At 37.8% G+C, this 25,121-nt stretch overlaps 1 protein-coding gene across 1 annotated transcript; it reads left to right on the forward strand.

The window, feature by feature from the left end:
- Positions 1–1,127: 1,127 nt before the first annotated feature.
- Positions 1,128–24,950, forward strand: tent4b (terminal nucleotidyltransferase 4B). Its single transcript, XM_015002842.2, has 12 exons — positions 1,128–2,030; positions 14,954–15,077; positions 17,535–17,581; positions 19,207–19,327; positions 19,545–19,652; positions 19,833–19,961; positions 20,065–20,275; positions 20,355–20,481; positions 20,623–20,726; positions 20,817–21,013; positions 21,271–21,417; positions 22,642–24,950. Exons 1-12 carry the CDS (start codon positions 1,468–1,470, stop codon positions 22,798–22,800), a joined length of 2,037 nt encoding a protein of 678 aa, XP_014858328.2. The 5' UTR covers positions 1,128–1,467; the 3' UTR covers positions 22,801–24,950.
- Positions 24,951–25,121: the final 171 nt, after the last annotated feature.

A 25,121-nucleotide genomic window follows, 5' to 3' on the forward strand; every position in this document is an offset into this window, starting at 1 on the left:
ATATCAATAATAAATAGGTGGCTTAATAGTATAATTACAAACTGGAGCAGATAAGATGTATTTTACTGATTTGAGAATTGGGAAATTATAGGACAACAGCAGCATTACATACAGAAAACTGTTGTTTTTCTATTTTTATTTTTAATTAATTTATAGAACAACAAAAAGATTTCAAATTGAGCTTAAAAAGTGAACCACATGCAGATTCATTGCTCATATAGTGAGCTAATTTGGGTTTTTATTTCTCTAAATTTGAGTGATTGTTTTACAGCCAATGAAACCTCACATTCATTTTCTCATAAGATTATAATTATATAATAAAGTATTTTTAATACAGACATACAACATGTTTGATGAATGAAAAGACTGCTGACTTAACAGTTGTTGAGCATTAAATCGTTGACACTTTCGACAGTACATCTATAACAAAAAAGGTCATCGCTAAAGAAGCTAACTCAGTGTTGTGTCCAAGCATATTAATGGGAAATTAAGCGGATGGAAAAACTGCATTAGAGGCCAATGACCTGAAAAAATGAAGAGGTGTGGAATCTATGGTGCTTGAAGTCTAGTGTAAAGTGACTCTACAGTCAATAATTTTGGGAACGACGTCATCAGCTGTTTGTCCAAGAGCCTGAATAGAATCTATGAGGGATTATGAAAAGGGAGAGGCACCAGATCACCGAATGGCTAGCTTGCTTACTTATGACATTTTCCACATTACCTTCCCTGTGAAGAATGTCAATGACCATCTGCAGGTGTAGTCTGCATGGTGTATTAAACAACTTAATAGGTTTTACGTAATATTAAACGGAATTATGGGTTTTACTTTTTTCAATACCTTGAAAAAACGTCTTCCACGATATTATATTGTTTTTAAGCAATTGTTGAGAGCATATAAATCGTATTCCTGCCTCAATTTTATTTTTAAGCGTAAAAAAATAATGTCAGATTTAAATGAACAGGTATATGAATTAAAAATTGATTTTCCGTATTTGATTTACATAGAAAGAAAAATATGAAATCTGAGTTTGTTATGTAATAAATATATATTAAAAAAACCGTAAACTGTTTGTTGCGTAATAGGTCTATCCCCGCCCCTATTCACTTGCTCGGCGCAGCCGCAGTAGCGGTGTGGACTCCGCCATCGGGGGAAAGGCACAGAGACTCTTCGACAGACAGCCCTCGCACGTTTCTAACGTCTTTAACAGCAAGTTGATCTTCAAATACTGTTTTTTATCACCTGACTCGCTCTCTCGTTTTAGTTACTGCGGACGAATTAGTTCGACCGCTCGGTGTATAGCATTATTACCCAAGCGCGTAGTTTTTTTTAACCATAATCTAGAAGTAACGGTCAGTGGAGAACCTGAGCAGGCTAGCTAACGTTAGCTAGCGACCTGGCTAGCTGCACACGAGCTGAGCGCTGCTCAGTGGTGGGGTGGGGGGGCGGTTTGCCTACAGTGGCGTTTGATGGATCCTAGAATCGCCTGGTTTCAGCCAGAACAACGGGGACCCGCTAACAACCTGTGGATGCAGATTTGGGAGACGACGCAGGGGCTCGGGTATTTGCACGTCAATAGCAGCTACTCTACGGGATCTCAGAGCACTCCGAGCCTGAAACCAATCGTCAACAACGGGGCGTCGGGAGCCGTCCTCACTTGCAGAAACGGGACGCTCGACTCGCACAACGGTGGTGGAGACGTCAAGACTCAGGGGATGTCTACCTCAGCGGGGGTTGGAGAAATGACGGAACAGCGGGACTTTATACCACTGGACACCAACAGCAACCACAACAACCGAGCCGTGGGCAGGGGCGGTGTCGGTGGAGGGGGGCAGCAGGGCAGTGGGGTTGCTGTGCTTTGGAGGGGACTCACGGACGGACACCCCAACAAAAGAAAGAGAGACAATAAAGCTAGCACTTTCGGATTCAATTCCAGTCTCTTGAACAATGGTTGCGGCTCTAACACGGAAAGATATGAAGGTTACACGGGCACGCCTTGGAAAGTCAGGAACTACTCTGAAGGAGTTGTGGGGTAAGAGTGAGTCTGTTGAAGTTTAATTTGGCTGCGTTGCAGGTGATCACCTGCTGCTAAAAGTGAAACTCTACTAATCAGTTTTCATTGTGTTTAGCTTAGTGCTGGAGCATAAACTAGTATGTTTACAATTAAAGGACAAGGGGAGAGGCTGCTCGTCTCACCCCACCCACTGGCTTACTTCCACTTAATAGAATAGGTCAACTGTAGTTTATTTAGCTGGTGAAAAAGTGACTTCTGTTGAAGTTTAAATAGGAGACCTCTATATGTCTTCAACTGCACTTACTATGAGAGATATTGAAATTCACTCCTTAAAAGGGAAATCCCACATACAGAAGTTGAGTTAGTGACTTGTTGAGGTAGCTGTTAGAAATAATGCTGGCTTTCAACTAAGTTATATTTCTTGCTTCTCATAAATGGAGTATTTCAGGTAAGTTGAGAAACAGCACTTCTCAAAATTTAAAGAAGCCACATATAAAATTAAACCTTTAAAGATATTGCATGGTTGATTAACTTTTTCCAAAAAGTACACATACCATACACTACTACTTGAAGTATGGATTTCCATTAAAACCTATAAATATTAAATTATAAAAACTGATGAAGAAGAAAAAAAGAATCTTCTTCTGATTTGCATGCAATTGGGTTAACATTACAAGATACACAAGAATGCAGTGGCATTAGTGAACACTATGGCAAGACAAGTGACTTGATGGATCAAGACATTGATGCAAATGCATTTAAGTTGTACTGGGTTCAGACTTGTATGTTTAATCCAAAGTTTGACTCAGACAACCTCAGAGCCATCAGGGACACTACCATGGATGGCAAAGGTTGACCGTAACAATAATCATGTTCAAAACGTTGCAGGCACAAATTTGTTTACATACTTTTAGAAAATTTCCATCAACCTTTATTCTGTCTATATTTGACACTGGTCAAATGATTAAATATCGTTGGCATTCCAGTCGCATCACCTTCAGTAGTTGCACGATTTTCCAGTTCAGTGGCAAACTGCAGTTTCTTGCTTTCTTGTCTTGTGTTGGTTAAACTTTTTTCTACATTCATAAATTGACTTTACAGAAAAGTCTGGTTTGTACCTTGAAACATTAGAGAATTTTCTGTTTCTCTAGCCTTTGCAGGCTAACATCTTAGTGTTTATTATGTAAAAAAAATGGTGTAACATGGCTAACAAGTTGTGTTTATATCTGAGAAAGTCACATTCAAAAGAGCAGAGGATAATTAAAACTCTTTAAATTGTCATAGTAGGGAAGTATTTTAGAGAAAACTTGAGGTTGGGCTTTAGTTTAACTAGTTACTACCAACGTGAATCGTAGAATCTGCAGTTGTCTGTAGTTAAGCTCTCACTGCTTGTTCAATTTTTATTTTTTTTACTTTTTATATATTTTTGTTGATGTAGCAACAATATTAGTCATGGGGATACATGATATATGTGCAACAAACTGTTAGTAACAACTAAATGCAGTTTAACAAATTATTTTTTTAATGAAGTTGTAGAGATGGAGACTTCACTGAGATCATCCTTTGAGGTTATGTCTATTATGCCGATATAGTTCATAGGTGAGTTTGAAAAGACTAAAAATAAAATAAAATATGAATAATCAGTCTGATGAGCCAAAATAACGAAAAAGCCAATCTGCAAGGGAAGGCGGGGTTCTTTAGAAAGACTGAAGAATTATTGCTAAGGTAATAATTATTACAGTAATTATTGCTGAAGAATAATTACTTTATTACACTGTGAAATGTAATAAAGTGTGTGCTTGTAGGTAAAACAAAGAAATGTGAAATGGCTTTAGGCCTTTCATGTTGAGAGATTGACAGCATTAGAATGCACATTAAGCTGAGAACATGACAGCATAAAAACTCTTAATGCATCACAGTACACATGTGTTGCTTATAGTAGAACAATGGGAAAATCTCCTCACTTTGGATTAAATTAGTGTAAGAGTGATCTGACATAGATGTCAGTGAACAATGTAAGGAGAACAAGTCACACTTTGAAAATAGGACAAGAAGAAGATGGCTCTGGAAACAGTCAGGCTACAAGATTCCTAACTCTACTAGATATTTGCTTCAGGTGGTCAGGGAGAGCTGTATCCATGGTTGAGGCACCACAGACCACAGAGCTCACAGATAGAGCTCCACTATTTATCACAATGTGCACCATATTAACACAGCAAATTACTCATTGAAACTGTTAGTTTATAAACTCCCAAGTGTCACAAGCTTACACTTAGAATGCCAATAGGATATTCAACATGCTGGATGGAGCCTCATTGCGGTGGATGCCCTCATCTGACAGGTCAGAGTGGCCAAGAATCAAGAGCATTGAATGTATCCATTAAAAGAACAGAATGGGAGTAATGGAAGTGTAGACTTCTCATAACTTGTGGCAATGACATGTTTTTAGCAATATCACATTTGCTAAATATCACATTTTCTAACATCTTGCAACCCTATTTTTCTTTTAAACCTAGGGATGGACAATATATCACCTTCAACATCCATATTACTAGCCAATGTTTGTCATTTTTTAACATATCCGTATTGGTCCATTAAGTAAAACTGGGCTGATGTTACCAGCTGATATTTATTTCCGTGTTGTAGCTGTTTTGGATGGAGCTGGTCATGTGGTTTTTGTTTGGTCAAGTGATTGTGATTCAGCACAGGATTATGGGGTATATCGGCCACAACAGCAGCATTAAAATCGGATATTGAATCGACCCAAATTTGCATATTACTGCATTTCTATTTAAAACTAAATATTTTTTTCTATATAATATAAAAGTTATGCATACAAATATGTATTTTCTATAAACTTGGATTGCTGAAAACGTTCAGGTTTGAGGAACTTTTTTCTGAGAGTAGAGAGTGTGTGCTTCTACCTCTCAAACTTACTGCTGCTTCAAAAACATTTTAATAAGGCTGCCCAATCAACTTCTTTATATATTAAATCTTGGATAGTAGTAAAAGCTTATTGCTCCAGATCAAACAAACCTTAAAGGAGCTTTGAAGTGTGGCTTTCAACAAAAGAAAGCCTTAATGTAAAGTTGTTGTCTGTGGTTAATAATGTGAAAATTTGATTTATGCTTAATTTTTGTTGCGATGGATCTTTTATAATATACTTTTATTATTCTGGATGACTTTTAGCATAACTTTTTGCTGTGTTTATTATCTTAGTTGTTTATAGTGTTATAACTGTGGAGAAAGATTTCATGGGTGCGGCTCTGAAATAAACATTTTCCTCTCCTCTTCCTGACGGTTAAACATGTGGAGACAAGCAGAACACAAGAGTGTAGAGTTCAGCCTTTTGCTGATCCTCATTTATAGTAATATGGGAGCTTTGTTTGCATGAGGACATTCTTTACTGATAAGCTCTGCTAATACCAGAACCTTAAGCTAACAGCTGGGATCAGGCACCACTGATGGCCTTCAGTACTCAGGCAAGTCATGATGTCAGCACAGTCTGAGACATTGCCACATTATTTAAAAATGAACTAGTGATGACATACAGTATGTATGTGAATGTAAAAACAAACTTTGCTGGGCTACAAGTTATATTTTTTCGGTAATGATATGAAAGAACTTCAACAGTTGGGATGAACAGTGATAAAACATTTTTAGATGAGTGAAGAAAATAGCTACAAGACAAATGACAATCTTCCTACTTCAGACGTTACATTTTAGCTACAAGGTGTTAGCAGATGAACCAGAAACCCGGCACGCCAATGTCATCCAGTGGTTTGCCACAAAATAGCACAAGGCATAAATGAAAGTGTCCTGTTTCCAATTATTTTTAGCTCAATCCGAACCTTGTATTTAATACAAAATATAAATATAGCATTTTCCCAAGCAGAACACAAGACTGTGCAATTGAGCTGTTTTGGGTTGGGAGTAAACGCAAATAAAATGAACAAAAATATCGTTTTCTATTTACAAGAACCAAAAAGGGTAACATAGGAGTAAGTTAAAATGCGCTTCAGCAGGACAGTTTGTACTCTATATTTGGCCATGTGGCTTGGCTAGAGAGGCAGAGGCATTAGCTTATTTGTGTTTGACTCTCTGCCAGGCTTTCTGGAACTGGGAAGGTCCAAGTAAAGCAGCCTGATTCATGATGGCAATGGATCAGTGTTTACATGCTCCACACAGCTCGACTTCCTCTGAACAAAGCCAACCCTCTCGAGAGACAAACCTTTGCTCGCTCTTCCTCTTCTGACCAATCACATTTGGAGCTTGAAGGGAGGGCTAATTTTCTAGACAAGTGATTGGGGTTTTGTTTAGATTCTTTATATGGACATAGCGAGTCTCTATCCTGAGAGAGCTGTGTCCCCCTTTTTTTTTTCTTGCTGATCCCGGTTTTCTAATTTAGTGTGTTTGATTGTAAAGATAAAACAAAAGATCCCACAGATTCATCCAATTTATAAACTGTTTTAATGAATAATTATAGTTATTTTTAAATTTGCAAACATGCTTGGGATGATACAAGAGAAGGTTACTTCAAATGTAATAAAAAGTGTGGTTAATTGTTCAGCGATGAAATGCCCCAGAGCAGGGTTTTATTGCCTTGTTGTTATTGCTGCTTTTTAGAGATTTATGACACCCAGCATTAACACGCAGGCAACACCTCTTCTTGAAGCCGTTTTATTAAAAACATGCTCAACACAGCGGCTGCAGTATTTAACATCTGTTAGACCCTCCTGTGTTTCCTTACTCGCTGTCTGGTGTTCAGACAATGTTGAAACATCATAACTGCGGATCAGTCTGGCCCCTAAAACCAGCGCAGGTGGACCACTGTCCACAACCCTACCTTCAAGTGTGTAGTGAAGAATGTGTCTTCCTGTCCAGAGGAAAGTTATTCTGTAAACCAGACTTTTGTCACTCTGCAAAATATCTTTTTTAAAAACTGGGTTGTTGTAAGGAGCTACCAGTGCTTTATACTGTTTCTGCTCATCAAAACGGGTCCAAGGAGGAACAGCATGTGAATCATTGACTAGAATTTGATGCCCGTGACTCAGTATTTTCTGCCAATTGGTAGCAATTGTTTAGTTCTGTTGATGTCAATGTGAAGACATTCTCTACGACAAATTGATTGCTTTCTTTTCATATTTGTAGTATATTCAACATAAAGACATGTTTAAAAATGCTGCAAACTTTATGAAGCTGTTCTGCTTGGCACTTTATTGTTTTGATTTGGCTTTAAGGCAGCACAACGTCAGGAAAATATGAGTGTGATTTTTATTGTGGAATATTGCAGTAACCATAAGTTACTATTATTAACCCAGATTATCCGCAGTCTTATGAGTTTTCTTTGAGCTCTCACCACAACTTTCATAATGTAAAAAAATCCTCTAACTTGCTAAAAATATTCTAGGCAGGCAGTAGTGCTTAAACGATTAATCGGATTAATCGCCATGAATGGATTATTGAAATCAATTAATCATTAATTTGAGTATACAAACCTGTGCCTTTTGCTGAAAGAATAACATACTAATAGCAGTAATTAAGGCAAAACCTTACAAAAATTTTACATTTTGCATCTAGGATAAATTCAGAACTCCTCAAGTGGCATAGTTTTAGCTTCACCCACTTCAAATTCTATAAATTATTTTTGATTTAAACACCTTTTGCTATCCAATCAGTAATAGCTTAATCCAAAAATAATCAAAAGCCCTTAACTATATTGATAAGTAGAAAGGGCTGAGCTTTTCACATGCTGTTAGAAGTATTTTTTTACCTGCATCCTTTGCTATAAATGATCAAGCATACACTAAAGAAATGCTCTGTTATTGTATTTTAATTTAAAAATGTAATTAAATTATTTGCATTTTTGTATGCATTTCCAATTTTGAATAAAATAACCTTAAGGGGTTAAATGGAAAATAATGAATAGACTAATTGATGGCTAAAATAATTGTTAGTTGTAGCTCTAGCAGGCAGAGATCAAATGCATGGCACCTGAAATATTGGAGTATTCCAAATATTGCACCCAAGAAGCCATTTATTGTAATTATTGATATAACACTGACTATTCACTGCTCTGTAGGTGCAATATTTTCAGGTTGCTACATCTGAAATAAAGCCAAAAGGCGCATTCTCCCATTTTCTTTGTTTCACGGTTTCTGTGAGGTATTAAAAAGTCGTAAAACACTTTAATGTAGAATCATCTCATTTTCTAGCCTTAAAATGTCCTAAATCTGTCCAGATCTTTCCTGTCTTTATTATTGTTTCTGCTCAGGAAATTACAATCAAAATATTCTTGTTCCCTTATCTACTTCCAGTACTTAAGGAGGCTGTATATTTAACAAGGCTGGGCTTGGCAAAACATTTCCCAGTTTGGCTCTAAAAGCAGAACTGAAAAAGTTGCCATCAGTGTTGTTTGACTGTGGAGTTTCTGAGCCTCAATTGGTAACATGGGCGACTTCAGTTAGAAGATTACCAGGTCATTCCTAACCCTCTGTGTGGATTTATCTTTCAGGAAGATGCTGAAACCGTTTCAGTTTTTCTGTCAGTCTGTTATTTGTTGTCTCATTTCAAGTCTTAAGATTAGCCTGCTGCACCACTCACAACACAACCACCTCTGTCACCTACATTCATCAGCATGTGTTCTTTTGTGTAACCAGAGCTGTTTGGCTCTTTGATCCAACAGTTGGCATCCCTGATCGTTGATTGATAAAAAATTAATGGGTGTGTCATCTGTACGGTACAGACACCTCTGCTTTTGTTTGGGGTTGTCCTCATTTTGTGAACCAGTATTTAATGCATGGCAACCCTGGCAGTTCAAAGCTGCTGTTGTGTGTTGGAGGTTCAATAGGTACAGCAGTGTCACATAACAGCTTTGTTGCAGAGTTTGGCAATGCCTAAAAATGTAAGCCTTTGTGAAAATAGGGTCATGATGTCAGTACACTTTCTAGGCGCGAACACCTAATTTTTAATGCTAGTTTGAGTAAATTGCGACTTGGGTAACTACAGCTAGAGCAGTCATATTTATGAGGTGTTTCTTTGTAGATAAGTATTACTTCTTAGAGTATATAATGCATTAGAAATTGACAAGTCAATATAGAGAAAATAGATATAGAGTGTCTATGGATTTTAAGAACATTAGCTGTCCATGAGTCTATTTCTACTTAACAAATGGCTCACATTTCTGAGGCATTTCAGCACTTCCCAACCTGCTATATGTTTGGCCTTTAGCTTATTTGTATTTTCAAAGTTTGAGCCAGCTTTTCTTCATTCCTTCTTAATTAATTTACCTAAAATTTTACCTGGCCTTTCTGATGCCTTTGAACGATTCAAAGAACTAATCTTGCCTTCCAGACAAGGTGTTGCACAGTTTTCATACAGAAGCAAAGCAGGAATGTTGAAAGTCCTGCTAAATTGTTTGCACAGGATTGCTAGTCAAGTGTCCACCATTTATGATCTGTGGTTAAATTAAAAAAAATTAAAATTAAATCTTAACACTATTGAGTGCCAAACAGGCTGTCATTTGTCTCTGGTCAAGAAACAACCTGCTTGTAGTTTAGCTCAATTTATTTATAGAAATAAAACTAACCAGATCTGGTGCCTATCTAATTCCAGCTGTTTCAGAATGAAATGTAGTGGTGGTAAACATCTCAGTTGTGTATTAGTTTTAGTGACCTGTTATCAGTATGTGCTGTATAGCTGTTCAAAGCACTAGACTCCAGGGTTGTTCATAAACTTTAAACCAAGAGTAGATGTGATGGTTTGTTTCGATTATGCAGAAACCACTAAGCAAAAAGAGTTGATTTGGGTTTTCTAGCACCATCTTAAGACAAAAATTTGCTAGTTAGTTTGTAGAAGCCTATCAAATCAGAGTAAATTTAAGGAAACCATCTAAACGGAAGACTTGACATTAAATTCATCCATATATAAGATATGTTTAATTTTTCAAAACTAGAACGCTAAACTAGGAGTTACAAAACACTGGGTACACAACAGCTAAATAGAGGCAAATATTTAACAATATTACTGGAAAAACTTGGAAGCCTCCCTAGAGACACAACTGTTTCCATGATTCAGTTTGATCGGTTTAAGTATCTTAGATTTTGAAGAAAATTTAAACTAAACGGTGAAAGAGCTTTTAGTTTATCTCTAGCAGGAACCTCTGACGCAGATGCTAAGATTAGCATAGTAATGTTTATCCAGTCTCTGTATTCTCACAGAGCATACAAATTATTCATATCTCTGGAAACATTTCTTCTCTTTCCTGAGTACCCAGCATGTTACCAAACAAATGCTCCCTTCGACGCCTTACCAACCAAGTGTTGTTGGCTGGCCTGCCAGGCTGCTTTTATCAGCTAATTATCACCAACAAAAGACTTCCCTTTTACTTCAGAGCTATGTCAGGATTGCTCATCATGGGACATACTTCACAACCACTGTTGTGTTTTAAGACTGTGAGAACTCATGGCACGCTACCTTCCTGCTCAAAACATAATCAGGTTAAAGTGAACATCAAACGTTTGTTTTTTGCTCTATGATTAGACATTAATAGTGTAGCATCTTCTGTAGAGGTGCGGCTAGGAGAATTGTGTTAAGCTTCTTCTAAAGTATACATTAACTAGGGCCGGACAGTGTAGTTGAAAAACATAACATGATGTAAGCATTTTATGTCAGTATAATTATTGATTTTTTTTTGTTTTTTTTTTTGTTTTATATATCTGAGATACTTCCAAACTAGTTTTCACTCCACGTGTTATTTTTAAGCAGTTATGAGGGACAGTGGCGAAACCTGTAACTGCTGCTGCGCGAGTGACTCAACAGGTTGTTGCTAGGTAACCAAATACTGAGTTAGTTGATGCCACTTATCTTGCTTAGCTGGCAGTGAGAGGTTGAGTGACTAAAGTATTTCCTCTGCCTACATCCCCCAGAATGCTATGCGGTTCTGGATCAGGGTATCATGAACTTAAATATCCCATCAGACAGATTATCTATTGATATTGATCATGTATCTATCACAGTATAACAGTTCAGTACGTCGCCTCCTAGATGTTTCGCCTTCAAGTAGTGAATGTGTAAGATGACTGAAAAGTACAATAATTTTTTTTTTAAGCGTTTTAAGTTTGCAAGGTTTGAGGATTCCATATGAGATCTTATTACTTTAAATTGAATGTCTTAGATTCCTTTCTTTTTAATCTGCAAATAGAAAACCACACCATAATCTTGTTTTTATTCAGTTTTTAAAATCATGAGCAGATTGTCTGAAGTTCAGTGTTGCAATAGATGTGCAGCGAAAATGTTTTCCTTCTGCTTCTGTAAGGTTTTAAACGGCTCTTACTGAAGATTACATAACTTTACTACAGCAGTATGGGATTGACAGATAAACAGTGCCAATGTGCTCTGAAGGCAGGCTTCACAGCTACGATGTAATGTGATCCGTGAAGGTGGAGCATGGGTCGCTCTTATTACATGAGGACAAGGGAGCTGTCGTTGCCTGTTTACTGTGAAATGAAACCTACTGATTGTGGAACTCCCTCCCTCCCTCCCTTCCTCCCTTAGCTTATCTGTGGTCCAAACAAAACATTTTAAATAATGTACATAAATCCTGAGTTTAAACAACCAACAACAACAAAAAAAACATAGTTTTTATATTTTAAAATTGTTTACATTACAATTTTTATTTAGGATGCATTAAAAGTTTGCTCTGGTTATTTGTAAAACTAGGTAGCCTCATGTTACATTGCTCACAGAATGGTAAAATGAGTATTTTATTGGTCTGCAGATTTTTTTTTGCCTGGTTTGAACTAACCAAGCAGATTGCTTGTGAAACCATCCTTTGCTCTGAGCCATGAGAAGTTGGCATGCGCTCTCCCTCTGCTCTGAATCACAATGAACAGGCAGGTCAGTGCGAGTCTCCCAGCTTTATTCGGAGCTGCTTGGAGCTGAGACAGAGCGCAGCCCTCTGTTAACAAGTAATAAAGATAAGAAAAACCTGTTGCTGCATAATTGTTGTATAATAAAAACATGTCACATTTTTAACATCAGGGATTGTGGTCACACCCTGACGCTCCCACTTAAGCTGAAAGGCTGATGGCTTGGCAGCAGCAACTTAGTAAAATCAGGTGTTAACCTGTTTGATGTTGCATATAAAGTTGTTTTTTTTATGTTTTATAACTCTGCCTTTTAAAATGTAGATTTTCATATTTGATTTTACTGCATTTTCAAAAATTGGCAATCGATCCTCAGATATTGGTGCAAGTTAACATGGTGGCATCAGGTGGTTGCTGCAGAGCGCAAACATCGCCAAGTCGTCTGGATGTCTGAACGCATTGAGATGCTGCCATGCAAAGTTGCCACTGAATCTATATAACATCCAAATATTCTAGATCAAATGCAGCACATTAAACTTGCAGATCTTGTAAAGGCAAAAATAATAATCACCCAACTTCTAAGATCAAATACTTTTGCAATGTAGATTTCAGTCGCTAGGTTTCTTTTACTCTGAAATGAAACCTGTGTGTGTGCGTGTGCGTGTGTGTGTGTGCGCGCGTGCATGCGTGTGTGCATACGTGTGCGCGTGCATGTGTGTGTGTGTGTGTGTGTATAAAGGGGGCTGGAGTCTGCAGTGTTCATTGTGAAAGAAGCATCTTTAAAGCTAAATGTTTTGCTGGAGCCAGAAGCAACAGGATGAAACTGTCCCCTGACAAAAACTATAAATTATGTCTGTCACAGCTGATTTGTTGTCATATTTTGAAATGGTTTCATATGATACTGTAACTTATGTGTGGTAAACCTAAAAGCCTGGCAGGTCAGTTTTGCAACCTTTGAGCCAAATCTAGAACATAAAAACAGGCCACTTATCTGATGACTAATTCTTGTAAACAGAGTTAACCCATATAATTGAGTTTTCTTTAAAATTAAAATCAAAACTGTTTTTCATGTTCCATACAGAATAAAATCTCACTTACTTAGATTTTGCTTTTTTAAAATTTTTTTAATACATTTTTAGAGTAAGTTAGAGATTGTTGTTGTCAAATGTTCTGACTTGTGTATTGCTCCAGGCATCGTAAGCTAAATCATGCATGTGCAATGTTAATATGAGTCGACTCGTCATTGAGTTCATTTGTCTGTTGCACATCACCTGGAAAGATCGAGAGGTAAAGGCAAAGTGCTGAATGACAAATAGTCATTTATTTATCTGAGTTTCTTTAGCTTCGTGCAGGCTGTAAAACTCTGGACTGTAATGATAGCAAGGCAAACATCTATAAAGCAACACACTCATGGTTATCAATGCTTGTTAGTTTTAACTGGAAGCCTGTTTAATTTTGCTGTTGTATTACATCATAGTTGTGTCTTATGAATTTTTCCACCCAAATTTTTTTTTTTCACTTAAGTTCAATTTAGCTAACTAAAGGAACAGAAAAAGCCTGCGAGAAAACACCTAGGGAGCAAAATGCAAGGTGCTCTTAGGGTTATAATCCAAACAGTTACTGTTTGTAGCTTTATAGGTTTTTGACATGTCCAACTCTGGTACACATTGCTTCTGTGTCCTTATTTCACTCACACCAGCAACATGTCTGGCATATTTAGAAGGCGTACCGAGCCTGTTTTTTAGTCCTCATGGCCGTGTTTGTGTTCCTGTTGGACCGCCCACACAGGCTTGTCCCTGCATCCATGAGCATGCAGCCAAAACTGCTCAGTGAAAAGGTCAGCGCATGTGGGCACAGCGACCCGTCCCAAGGACAAACATGGAACCCTTCTGTTGCGTGCGTCTCTCGAGTCCAGATTCTTGTTGACATTACATGAGTACACAGCATGAGTCCTTTTTTGTTTTGGTTTAGCCTGGTTCTTTTTTTTCGGAATTGCACGAATTGCTTTGTACAAGAGAAGTCTTTGTTTCCTGTTCCCTAAGGAGAGCCGCTGTCTGGCACAAAAGCATTCTTTATTTCCTGTAATATTAACTTGTTAGTCAGTCAGCGAAGCTAATTTGAACAAGTGTTTGTTGGAAAAGCTATTTTTCTAGAAAAGACGTTTTATTACAACTACTGGTTTCCTGGATGTTCACAAATCTTAAAAGTTTTTAGATGTATCATAGAGGCACTTTATATTTTCCTAGAGTAGGGGTTTTCTTTAATTTTTTATAATTAAATAAAACAAACAACTTATTTGTTTTGCTTTTTTCTTTTTGGAAGAAAAACTTACTTTTTTTTTTTTTTCAAAAAAAAAAAGAATTAATTGTGTAATTAAATTATATTTACTTATTGTCCCCATGAAGAAATAAAATGATCCCAGTTATTATAAACCAATTTGAAAATAAAAAGTCCAGAGTCTTCACAATGCCAAATATGATGAACTTGAATTGGAAATGAACAAAAATACTCCTGATTTCAGTCCTGCGTTGTCTCTTTGGATGTCCATCATCCAACAGTGCTTGTGTTGCTGTGCTGATTTAACAAATCCTTACAGAACCTCCAAAGTCCTGTTTACATACAAAGTAGCGCTGCATGGTGTCGGTAGGACACTATGCGGTTTGACACAGAAGTTTGATGGAAAACAGTTGTAACTTTGGTTTAAAATTAAGAAAATAAACTCAAAAACTGTATACTACAAATGCTTAAGTTGACAAATTATTATTAACATCAGCAATTAACTTGACTTTGTCAGGATCACTCAGTGTCTGACTCTTAGCACCCCACTCTCTGTGAGGGGCTCAGAAGAGGAGAGCACAATTTCCGTGAAACACAGGAAGGCAGCTCCAGTTGCATCAGCTTAAATCAGTGTCTCATTTTGAGCGGTGCTGCATCTGTTATTGCCAAACATTTAAAGTTCCCGTTTTGCGTTTCGAGCTGTGAACACATGACTGTTACTCTAAGCGTGCGTCTGTTTTCACCTGCCTCCACTTCTGTCACTAAAGTGTGCTTCCCTTTCCTCTGTGTGTTTTGCAGCTTGCACGAGGAAATCAAGGATTTCTACGAGTACATCTCCCCACGGCCAGAGGAGGAAAACATGAGATTAGAGGTTGTGGACAGAATAAAGGGAGTCATCAAGAACCTTTGGCCCAGTGCTGAGGTAAACCTCCCTTTTTTTTTTCTTTTTTTTTTTTAATGCAGCAATCGCCCTCCCCTGCTTGCATCAAAGGAATAAAGTGAACAGTTTGAACCATTGGTAACTTATTAGCGCTGATACAGTTGCGTACATTGCCCAGGCTGCACAAGTTGACAACACAGCTCTCAATTACAACAGCCTACAGTGCTGTCAGGTTGAATGTGCTATCAGGCCACTAGCAACAAATGTCCTCCGACTCTTTATCTCTCTGCGCCACAGTTCTGTTTGGCTCAAGCTATCAGTACCACCTCAGGCATTATTGCATTTACTGACTTTGATCTTGCCGATAGAGCAGCGGGTTTCTAAGTGTGTCTGCTGTGGGCCTAAAATAGGAAGCGCAGTACTCTTCCAGCCTTGGACAGCTTTGTATCTATGTTGATTTCTTGCTGCTGGGAGCAGCGGCAGTGTGGCCGTCCAGTTTTCACAGTGCTTGCTTAACTCATAACCGTCACCCAGAAAACGCTAACATGTTATCCAATAAGTCCATGAGGACACCGAAAGTTAAAGAATTAACTTGCTTACAAACATGTCTGCTATTCACTTTGCAAACTGATTGCATTAAACCGCTGAGTGTGGTGTAGCGATGATAAGATACGTTAGGTCTACCAACGCAAATTAGGGGTGGGCAATATGGACTTAAAGTTTTATCAGGATGTTTTGTGATACTGTTGTGATAACGATAAAAGTGGTGATAAGAACTATTGATCATTTCTTTAGGTAATTGTATGGCTGTGACTGCGTGACACAGCAATCAAAGCCCCACAAGCACAAATACTGCTACTAAAAAGCACCTATTTATAATGATTTAGGACACCAGTCACAAAAGAAGTGATTTGTGTCACTAAAATGCAAACACTTAAAGCATTTAAAAATGATTTGTGTTTATTGATGCTCTTTTATTGAACAATGGAGAAACATTGCAACATTAACGATGCAAACTGTCTTAGTTTATTTTTTACTAATTAAAACATCATTAATTGGAATCTATTGTGGTAACAAGTCAAATTCTTATAAGAAATTTTATCACAATGAATAATAATCGATGCGATAAACGCCTTCCCCCCCAATCCGTCCATTAGAAATTTGCCTGAAAGATTACCGTAGTTTCGTGCAAGTCGCAAAAAAATAAAATAAAATAAAATAAAATAAAATGCATCATGAAGAGAACAAAAACTGTGCCATTGTATTGTGACTAAGACGTGAAGTTCTAAAACAAGAAATTGAACATTTGAAATGTATTCTAAGCTGATTAATTAAACTAGTAAAACTTTTATTAAAAAGTTTTGGGGTTTAAGAAATTTCACTTTTAAGGGCTAATTTGAGAGGAGAGATAAAAAATTCAAAGTTTCAGAACCATTGGCTTCACAAACCAGAAGCTGCCCAGAAGAAACAGAAAAAGAGGCCCAGAAATGTCTGCTGCCTCATTCACAGGACCAGCTTAATGATTTCAGGTGATCCGTTTCCACATTTCCATTTCTTGACTTGTCTGATGGGGAGATCTCAGCACAACAACTTATTGTTCAAACCAAAAGGTCACTGAGACAGGAAGGCAGCTGGTTCTGGTTCTGTTTGTTAGATATCCATGTTTGAATTCGTAACCTGGTCATATGACAGAAACGCAAAGCAAAAATCTTGCAGGAATTTTACAACAAGTTAGACCAATGCAGAAAATCATGCAGCGCAAACAAACTCCCATTCTAACGGAATTTCAACATGTTTATTAGCATTTTTGTATTTTTGTAGTCAGGCAGAAGTTTTGGAATCAAAAATGGGGAATAGTGCAAGCCATACAGACTTTTTTTTCCTACTCCATTCTTGGAATAAATATTGATTATGTTAAACCTCTTCTTACCTAAAACTGGATGGAAGTGGCAAAATATGAGAGCAGTTGTTGTTGGTGAAAGATGATATCTGAGTTGTTGTGTTCACTACGCTCTGATGCATTGCATCTGGGTTGAAAAAGGTTGCCTTAGTCCTGGAACTGAATGACCGTCGGTTAGGGACGAGACACAACACGGCTAACCTTTGTCACCATGCGCAGTTACGTCACAGTTCATGAAAGCCTGCTGGACTCGGTTTCATTCACAATCAGCTTAGGATCTTTACATGTGACTGAGCTGTTTATTAGCGTGTGCTTGTATGTGGTGATGTGGAGAGGAGGTTTAGGGGAGCAGGGTCAAGGCTTAGGTCTATTTGTGCACTGCGACATGGGTGTTTCAAAGGAAACAATAATATTTCTGTCCTCCCAGTAGCTTACACATTAAGAGATTAGTGGATTGTTTAGTTTAAATTCTTGTCATATCTTAGCTTATTAGAAAGACCTAACAGAAAATGTAGAAAAAGTATATCAAACAGTATTTTATGTGAAATTTGTTATTAAAAATGTTGTCTACATAGAAAGTAATTTTTCTTTTTCTTTAGGTCCAAGTGTTTGGGAGTTTCAGCACTGGCCTTTACCTGCCGACAAGGTAAGCTAGAGTCAAATTTATGCAAATTCTTCTCACAGACCTTTCCAAGCTGAGACTTGTGGTTGACTTATAACCAAATCAGTTTTGCGTCTCAAAGAATTAACTTCTGTAATAACAAACAGGGTTAGAGGCTGTAATGAGAATGCGAGCTGAAGTTGATAGCTGCGCCGTATTTTTAGATGAACTTTAAAAGCAGAAAGATTGTTCTCAGAATGCATCTCATTTTTTCCTCATTCGTTTACGTCTGCATCAGTTCCGTGGCCTTCCTTTTTTTTTTTTTCCATTTACTGAGCAAAATGTGGTTAAATCAGCTGCTCCTGACTTGACCACAGCCTGATAAATCTCTGAAGACACATGCATTCATCAAATGTCTCTTGCTGACCATTTTGATGAGTGCATAATCTCAATGTCTTGCACTTCTGCAAGCAAGGGGAAAGCTGGGTGTTGGGGCATTTGCTCAAAGGTTAGGGAAGATCCTGGTGATGGAACATGTCAAATGAACACATAGGTTTAGTTTAAAAATATTTATTCCATACTTACCTAGAATAACTTGATAAAAATATACTACAATTTTCTACTGCCATTATCTATCAATCTGCTACTGTTTCTGATTTAAAAAAAAAGTTATTCCTAGAGTGGCCTCTGCTGGTAAGAGACTACTTGAAGACAATAATCACTCCCGCTTCATCCACAGTTATTCATGTGGAATTTGTGGATCCGTGGCAGGTTACTGGATAATTATGTAGTAGGATTAATCAATTTTGTTCTTCAATATTTTGCGTGTTTATTTAATGGTATCAGAGTACACATCATTTATTACTTTTATTGAAACATATCTCTCATTTGGCTCTTATTTATCCTGGCTAGGTGTGTTAAGAATCACAGCTTTGACAAACAGTTTTGCTTTTAATTTTGCAGATGCTGACAGATTTCACTTGTAGCTACAGAAGAAAGTTGCACATTTTCTCCACAAGGGGGAACCAAAGCTTCGCTCATAACAACTGTAGTTTGCAGGAGATATTTGAAGTGTCAGGCAGAAGCAAATTGAGGAATATGTATACTTGTTAAATCTATTAAAAGGTACGACATTATATAATGAGTTTTATTTTTTACCTTAATTTCTTCATAGCAGAGAGGGTTTGTTGTTGTTGTTTTTTAAGAGTTTCAGGACCATCCATCAGTCAGAGATCATAATCAAACATGGAAAATGCTTTTCCCATGTTTGGCTCTGATCGGTGAACTGAAGGTTCATTAAATACATAACTAAATTCTCCCACGGTTTCCAGTCTGTACACTCATTAACGAGCTGCATGTATTTTAATGTGCTTTTTAAATGGCAAATCAGATAAAGCTTAAATGCATTAATCTTACGATTCCTTTGTTTACTGTTGGATTTCCCTCCATCAGAGATCATTTAGTGTATTTATTTCATTCCTTGACATAAAAGGTCAGACTCACTTGAAGTTTGAATATGCAGGAGAGACCTCAAAAACAAAGCATAAATCAGTGTTAATCAGGAATAACCTGATCAGTGCATCTGGAGTATCAGAGAAGACTACGTTATGGTCTTTTATATCTTCTGTTTCTTAGACTAAACATAAGCTTCACTCTTTCTTTCCCTACAGCGACATTGATCTGGTGGTTTTTGGGAAGTGGGACACACTGCCTCTCTGGACTCTGGAGGATGAACTGCGAAAAAACAATGTTGCAGATGAGAACTCCATCAAAGTTTTGGATAAAGCAACGGTAACATTTCACTCCTCAAAAAAACCCCCCACAAAACAGTGTGATCTTGTAGTCTTGCATGATACTTTTTCTGACAAATATCTGGCGTGTTTTGCTTTACTTTTTTTGAATGGGTTCCAATTCTACTTATGTTTTCATGATTCACCTTAATCTAAATCTAAAGTAAATATTTTTCCACTGTCTTTCATCGTGAGTTATTTTTTGGTCTGTGTTTTAGGTTCCCATCATCAAACTTACTGATTCCTTTACTGAGGTCAAAGTGGACATCAGTTTCAACGTGAATGGAGGTGTTAAAGCTGCTCGGCTCATCAAGGAATTTAAGGAGGTAAAATCTGCAGCGAAGGCCCTTTGCTCAGCTGTAACACGGCTCCTGGATTCACTCATGCAACTTTTAATCACCTGTGGAGACACTGGCAGGATTTTTATCACTTTTATCACAGGAGACATAGTAGGAGTTTAAAATTATTCTGTCTTTTGGTTTCTTTGTCCATTTTTTCACCTGCAGAAATATCCTGTCCTGCCTTACCTAGTCCTTGTGCTGAAGCAGTTTCTACTTCAGAGAGACCTTAATGAGGTTTTTACTGGTGGGATTGGTTCCTACAGTCTCTTCCTCATGGCTGTTAGCTTCCTGCAGGTTTGTTTTGCAAATCTAGGGATTTTCATTCCCCACGTTCCTAATCCTCTCTTTACTCTCTCTGAATATTCACCAATTCACCTGCTTTTGCTTTTTTGTCCAGCTTCATAACAGGGACGTTTCCAGCCCCAACATAAACATCGGTGTTCTGCTAATTGAATTCTTTGAGCTCTACGGTCGCAACTTCAACTACCTGAAGACAGGCATCAGGATAACAGACGGTGGTTGTTATGTTGCCAAAGATGAGGTTCAGAAAAACATGATGGATGGATACAGGCCCTCTATGCTCTACATTGAGGATCCTCTGCAGCCAGGTAGGAACAGGAAACAACAGAAACGGAAGGAGGTCGGAATTACCTAATTGACATGTTGCCTCCGTCTTGCTATCAATAGACAATGATGTTGGCCGGAGCTCATATGGTGCCATGCAGGTGAAGCAGGCGTTTGATTATGCCTATGTTGTCCTCGGCCATGCTGTGTCACCCATTGCCAAGTACTACCCCAACAATGAGAATGAGAGGTAAGGTGCTAACCACAAACATGCTACTCATGCACTACAGAATACTCCTAAGTATTCTTAGAAGCTGTTTTCCTTAGCAGTCCTAATTTAAAGAGTCTGTATTTGGAAATTAACTGTTTTTCTCACTGTTCCTAACCTCAGTATACTTGGTCGGATAATCCGAGTGACTCAGGAGGTGGATGAGTACAGGGAATGGATCCGAAAGAACTGGGACAGCCAGTCTCAGAATGATCGCTCTCTCAACAGTATGTATTAGTTGTACTCTTCGTAACAAAGATTATATCACTCCATTGATACGAGCTGCAGCTACAACGCGTCCCTCTCGTTTCCTATAGGAAATGACGTCAAATTACTTGAGTCCAAACAGCTTGACGAGTGCAACAACAACTTCCCGGACGACGAAGATGTTGTGGTTCTTCCTTCTGCTCCTCACAGCAAGTCCTCTTCCAACACTTCTTCTCCACTCCCGTCTCTGGGCTCGTCTCCTTCCTCGTCCCCGCTGTCGCCGTCTTCCACATCCTCCAGCGATGGGGTCAGTTTCCATCACACTTAAATATCATATAACCAAAAGAATGAGCAAAGATAACTTGATTAAATATAAAATACAGATTTCAAATGATGATTTCATTTATTAGAGGCAAAAGCTATCCAGATGAAATGGGCCAATATAAAATTGTGGATCTGAACGACTTTGACAAAAAAATAAATAAAAAAATATAAAAAAAGCAAAAGAGGTCGGTAAGAAGGAAATGCTTCATGTAGTTTTGTGTTGTTGTTGGTTTCCTTTAGGATTCGGATGGTACTCCATGCAAGACAGTCAAACAACAGCCTGTCCGAAATGCTAGCACACACAGAGAAAAGTCTACAGTGGTCAGTAATCACCGCATACAGAACCACTCTACCAGCACTCCACCTGCAAGCAACAAAGGAGGAAAGGTATGCTTAGTCTCAATTTTCTGTTATTAAAGGGTTCAAGAGGAATAGTTCCATATTTCTTTGTTTAGATTTTTGGGAGTTTTTTCCTTGAATAATAGTGTTTTTTATTTTATTTTTTAGAGTTCCTATTTTTGACCTTTTGGAAAATTATTTAAGACACTGATTTAGCGAGTGAATTAGTGGAATGAAACCGTATCTTTAGGTATGCCCTAGGGTATATCCTTCCACTGATTATTTTTGTTTTAAGGTATCTTAAGCAGTTGGGTTGCATAGCAGTGAGGGTATGTTTCTATAGCTCAGCAGCTTAAAAAAAAAAAAAAAAAACACAGGTGGACTTTTACTCACCTTAGATGCTCACGTAAAACCCAATCCATATTGATAAGTTAATTTTCTACCCATATCTACAGGGACGTTGTGATTGTTGCTTTCTGTGTCTACCATTCTTTGCAGCTGTAGCTAGTTATCTAAGCCTCTCAATGTCTTTTCAGTCATTGCGTTACCTGAACATTTTTAGGATTTACTCATCTAGTGAATGGGAAAATTGTCCCCTGATGGCATTTCCAGTACTCCCACTGTTTTACAATTTCTGGCTGTCAGCTGTGAAAACTGCCAAACGGTCAGCTTAAAAAAAAATATCTGAGAACCAGCTGACTATAAATCAGAATATGACTGGCTTAGAACATTTATGCATTTTTACTGTTATTTAGTTTAAGAGTAAAGGTATTCAGACAAGGAAGCAGATTACACTAGAGTAGACACATTCTGCCTAGCAACAATTTCTGATTGGCTAATTTTTTACCCAATACAAAATGAGTCACATGGCAAAGCTGAATCAAAAACATTTAAAAAAACATAGTGACATCTGATCAAGAAGCCTTTTAGTGTCCCCAGACTATGATACAACTCTGGTTTAACCGTTGAGTTTCTGAGACTGATTTTTCACACACCTCAATCAAATAAGCAGGTCATTAACCAGACAGTGAAGAACTTGACTGTATGGAGATAAAATAGTATATAATTCAGTCATTTGTTTCAGATGGGGTGAACCAGGAACAAATTTGAAGGTTGTAAGAGTTTCTCTTTAGTTGTGCTAAAGTCAAACTCTCCCCATTAACAGTTTGTCCTTGGGGGTCAAGGACAAACTCAGTGAGTGAGTTTGAAACCACTGTTCTGTCATGCTTCGACATCTGATTGTTGCTTTGTGGTCTTATGTGCTTTTTCCAGGCCAGGATGTCTCGTTCCAACAACAAGAGCGGCCACCACGGTCAGCAGAACTCGTCCTTCAGCTCCAAAAGTCATCAGAGCAACAAGCCACACCACCAGGGGAACAGCAAGAAGAGGAAAAACATACGAGACTCTACACAAGAGGATCTTTGCAGATAGGGGTTTGTCTGCTCATCTGTGTTGTCACCGACAACCATCTCCCTTCCCCCCACCCACATCCCCGTCTGCAACTGACTATCCTGTCCCACTTCTGCTGCCAGATGGGGGAAGTTGTTAATTTGAAAACTTCTGCAGAATCGGTCACCCATTTTTATGGTGGCAGGTATTTTCTAGCAGAAATAGGAAAAAAAAAGTGTTATTGACCATAGGTTTAATTTCTTGGAGCTGAACTGAATCACAGACATTCATCTGCTTTCCAGCAGCTTTTACGAAGTAGTTATTCCTTCCCACAGCCAGCCTCTTGTGCCTCCTTCTGTCGAGGATCGAACAGGTTGGATGTCTGGAATCTCCTCTGGAGCAACATCTGGAACTGCCGGCTGGAAAAAAAAAAAGAAAAAAAAGGATCAAAACTATTGTGCAAAAATGTTTAAAACAAAAAAAGTAGAAATTGCAAAATGTACAAAAATATAATGCTGAAAAACATACACAGATTTTCTTTTAAAGCTGTTCACTTACAAATCAATCAGTAAGAGTGGGAAATAACTTATGCATGAGATTTTTTCTGTTGGTTGATTCTACTGTTGGATTAATCTGTTTTGTTATGTCCAAACAGATTGTACAAAAATTTGTACGAAAAACAAGCATATGCAAAAAAAGAACAAAAAAAACAAACTGTTAACACAAGTTTCATACGATGTTTTTACAAGATTTCCTGATTGAAGTCACAGACATGCACATCTTATTCCCATTCCTGTTTGGCTAAAGCCAACAGGTGGTTTGGATCCCATTGCCAACGGAAATCATCAGCATCCACTTTTACTCCTGGTCCCCGTCTATGATTGTGCTACTGTGTTAATATTTAGCCTTGAGAGAGCCAGAGCTTAGACTACGTCTCCATAGATGACGGAACGGAGCTCTGTCGCAGCAAGCTCAGTAGCACTACCACACCAGTGTAAAGGCTTTAAAACTGCAGATTTAAATATATATTTGTGGTGATAATGGTTTTATGAAAAATCCTAAACTTGAAATGTGTCAACAGTTAAACTATGGGGGGGTGGGGATAATCAGTTTATTTGGTAATCTACCTATTACAGAATCGTTTGTATTCGTTAAATGTATTTATTTTTTTATTAATTACATGAACATAGTATGGATAAATGTATTATTAACATTAGAGCCCATATCTTCAAGTCCTATATTTGAAATAGAATATGTCATGGGAAGGTGGGGTGGGGTAGGAACAAGCATTCAGGTAAAGTAAAATATCACCTTTTATTGTTTCTGCTAGACTTTTTTTTTATTTTTTTTTATTTCACTGACTGTTGAGTGACCAAGTTTCTTTTGATAATTGAAGAGACCATTTTGTAGGTCATATATTGAGAAATGTCTTTTAATTTGTGGCTGGTCTATCTAGACTAAAAAGGGAGCTTTTTTGCCTTTTGTTTGTTGATTTTTCTTGTCCAAATTTCTAAAATGTCATGGCTGCAAACACTTTACAAAATGTCAATTCCTTCTGTTCTGCTGCTGCAGTACAACAATTAACCTGTAGATGGAGTTATAGCTCTATGTCTTAATCTATACACTTTGGGCTTGTATACTGCATTTGAGTAGTTTATTTAACTGTCACTTTTTGTTATTGGTTCTTTAAATGCTCATATCCCCACTGAATGGGCAGCTGCACACACAAACTCCCCTTTTAAGCTGAGTACTTGCTTGGAGGGAGTGACACACCAAAGCACAGCTCAGCCTCTTATTCTCATCCTGAAATGACCCTTAAATTTAAAATAACCAGCAATAAGCATCACCTTTTATTCTCTTCTATTTTGCATGCCTAGACAAACAAAAGCACATTCAAGTCTCCTTACTGCCCATTAGAATTTGTGTTAAAAGGATAAAAGACAGTTCCACCCCTCCTCACCAACCAGGGTTACAGTTGTGGTTAAAATGCAGTATAGAAGCGCAGCAGGGCTTCTGATGGACAGATCAGGAGAGATGTGAACCAGATTTGATGTGCCATCTGAATGTCCCCTCACCACCTCACTTTTCACTTCAGAAAGGCTTTGAACCCAACTGAACTCATCTAAAAAAAAAAAAAGGTTGTTCTTCTGCAGCTATTACAATTCATGCAATAAAAAACATTACCATTACAACGTGTGTGTTTTTTCTTTACCTCTGACTTTTTGTGATGTATGATATGAAAACGAGCGCCATCAGTGGCGATGCAGACGATATGACTCACCGTTCAGGATGATGGGTTGGACTTGTCAATTGGACCAGGTTTTTTTTTTTTTTTTTGTAAACTTATTGCTTTCTTATGAGGT

Source organism: Poecilia mexicana, unplaced genomic scaffold (assembly GCF_051168715.1).
Source record: "Poecilia mexicana isolate PSO_F unplaced genomic scaffold, ASM5116871v1 scaffold_3, whole genome shotgun sequence".
Taxonomy (NCBI): Eukaryota; Metazoa; Chordata; class Actinopteri; order Cyprinodontiformes; family Poeciliidae; genus Poecilia; species Poecilia mexicana.

Excerpts from the sequence above, each read along its gene's own strand:
- tent4b (XM_015002842.2), top strand. The coding sequence starts at position 1,468 with ATGGATCCTAGAATCGCCTGGTTTCAGCCAGAACAACGGGGACCCGCT. Across the intron at positions 2,031-14,953 it reads TACTCTGAAGGAGTTGTGGG|CTTGCACGAGGAAATCAAGG; the intron begins GTAAGAGTGAGT and ends TGTGTTTTGCAG. Across the intron at positions 19,653-19,832 it reads TCATCAAGGAATTTAAGGAG|AAATATCCTGTCCTGCCTTA; the intron begins GTAAAATCTGCA and ends TTTCACCTGCAG.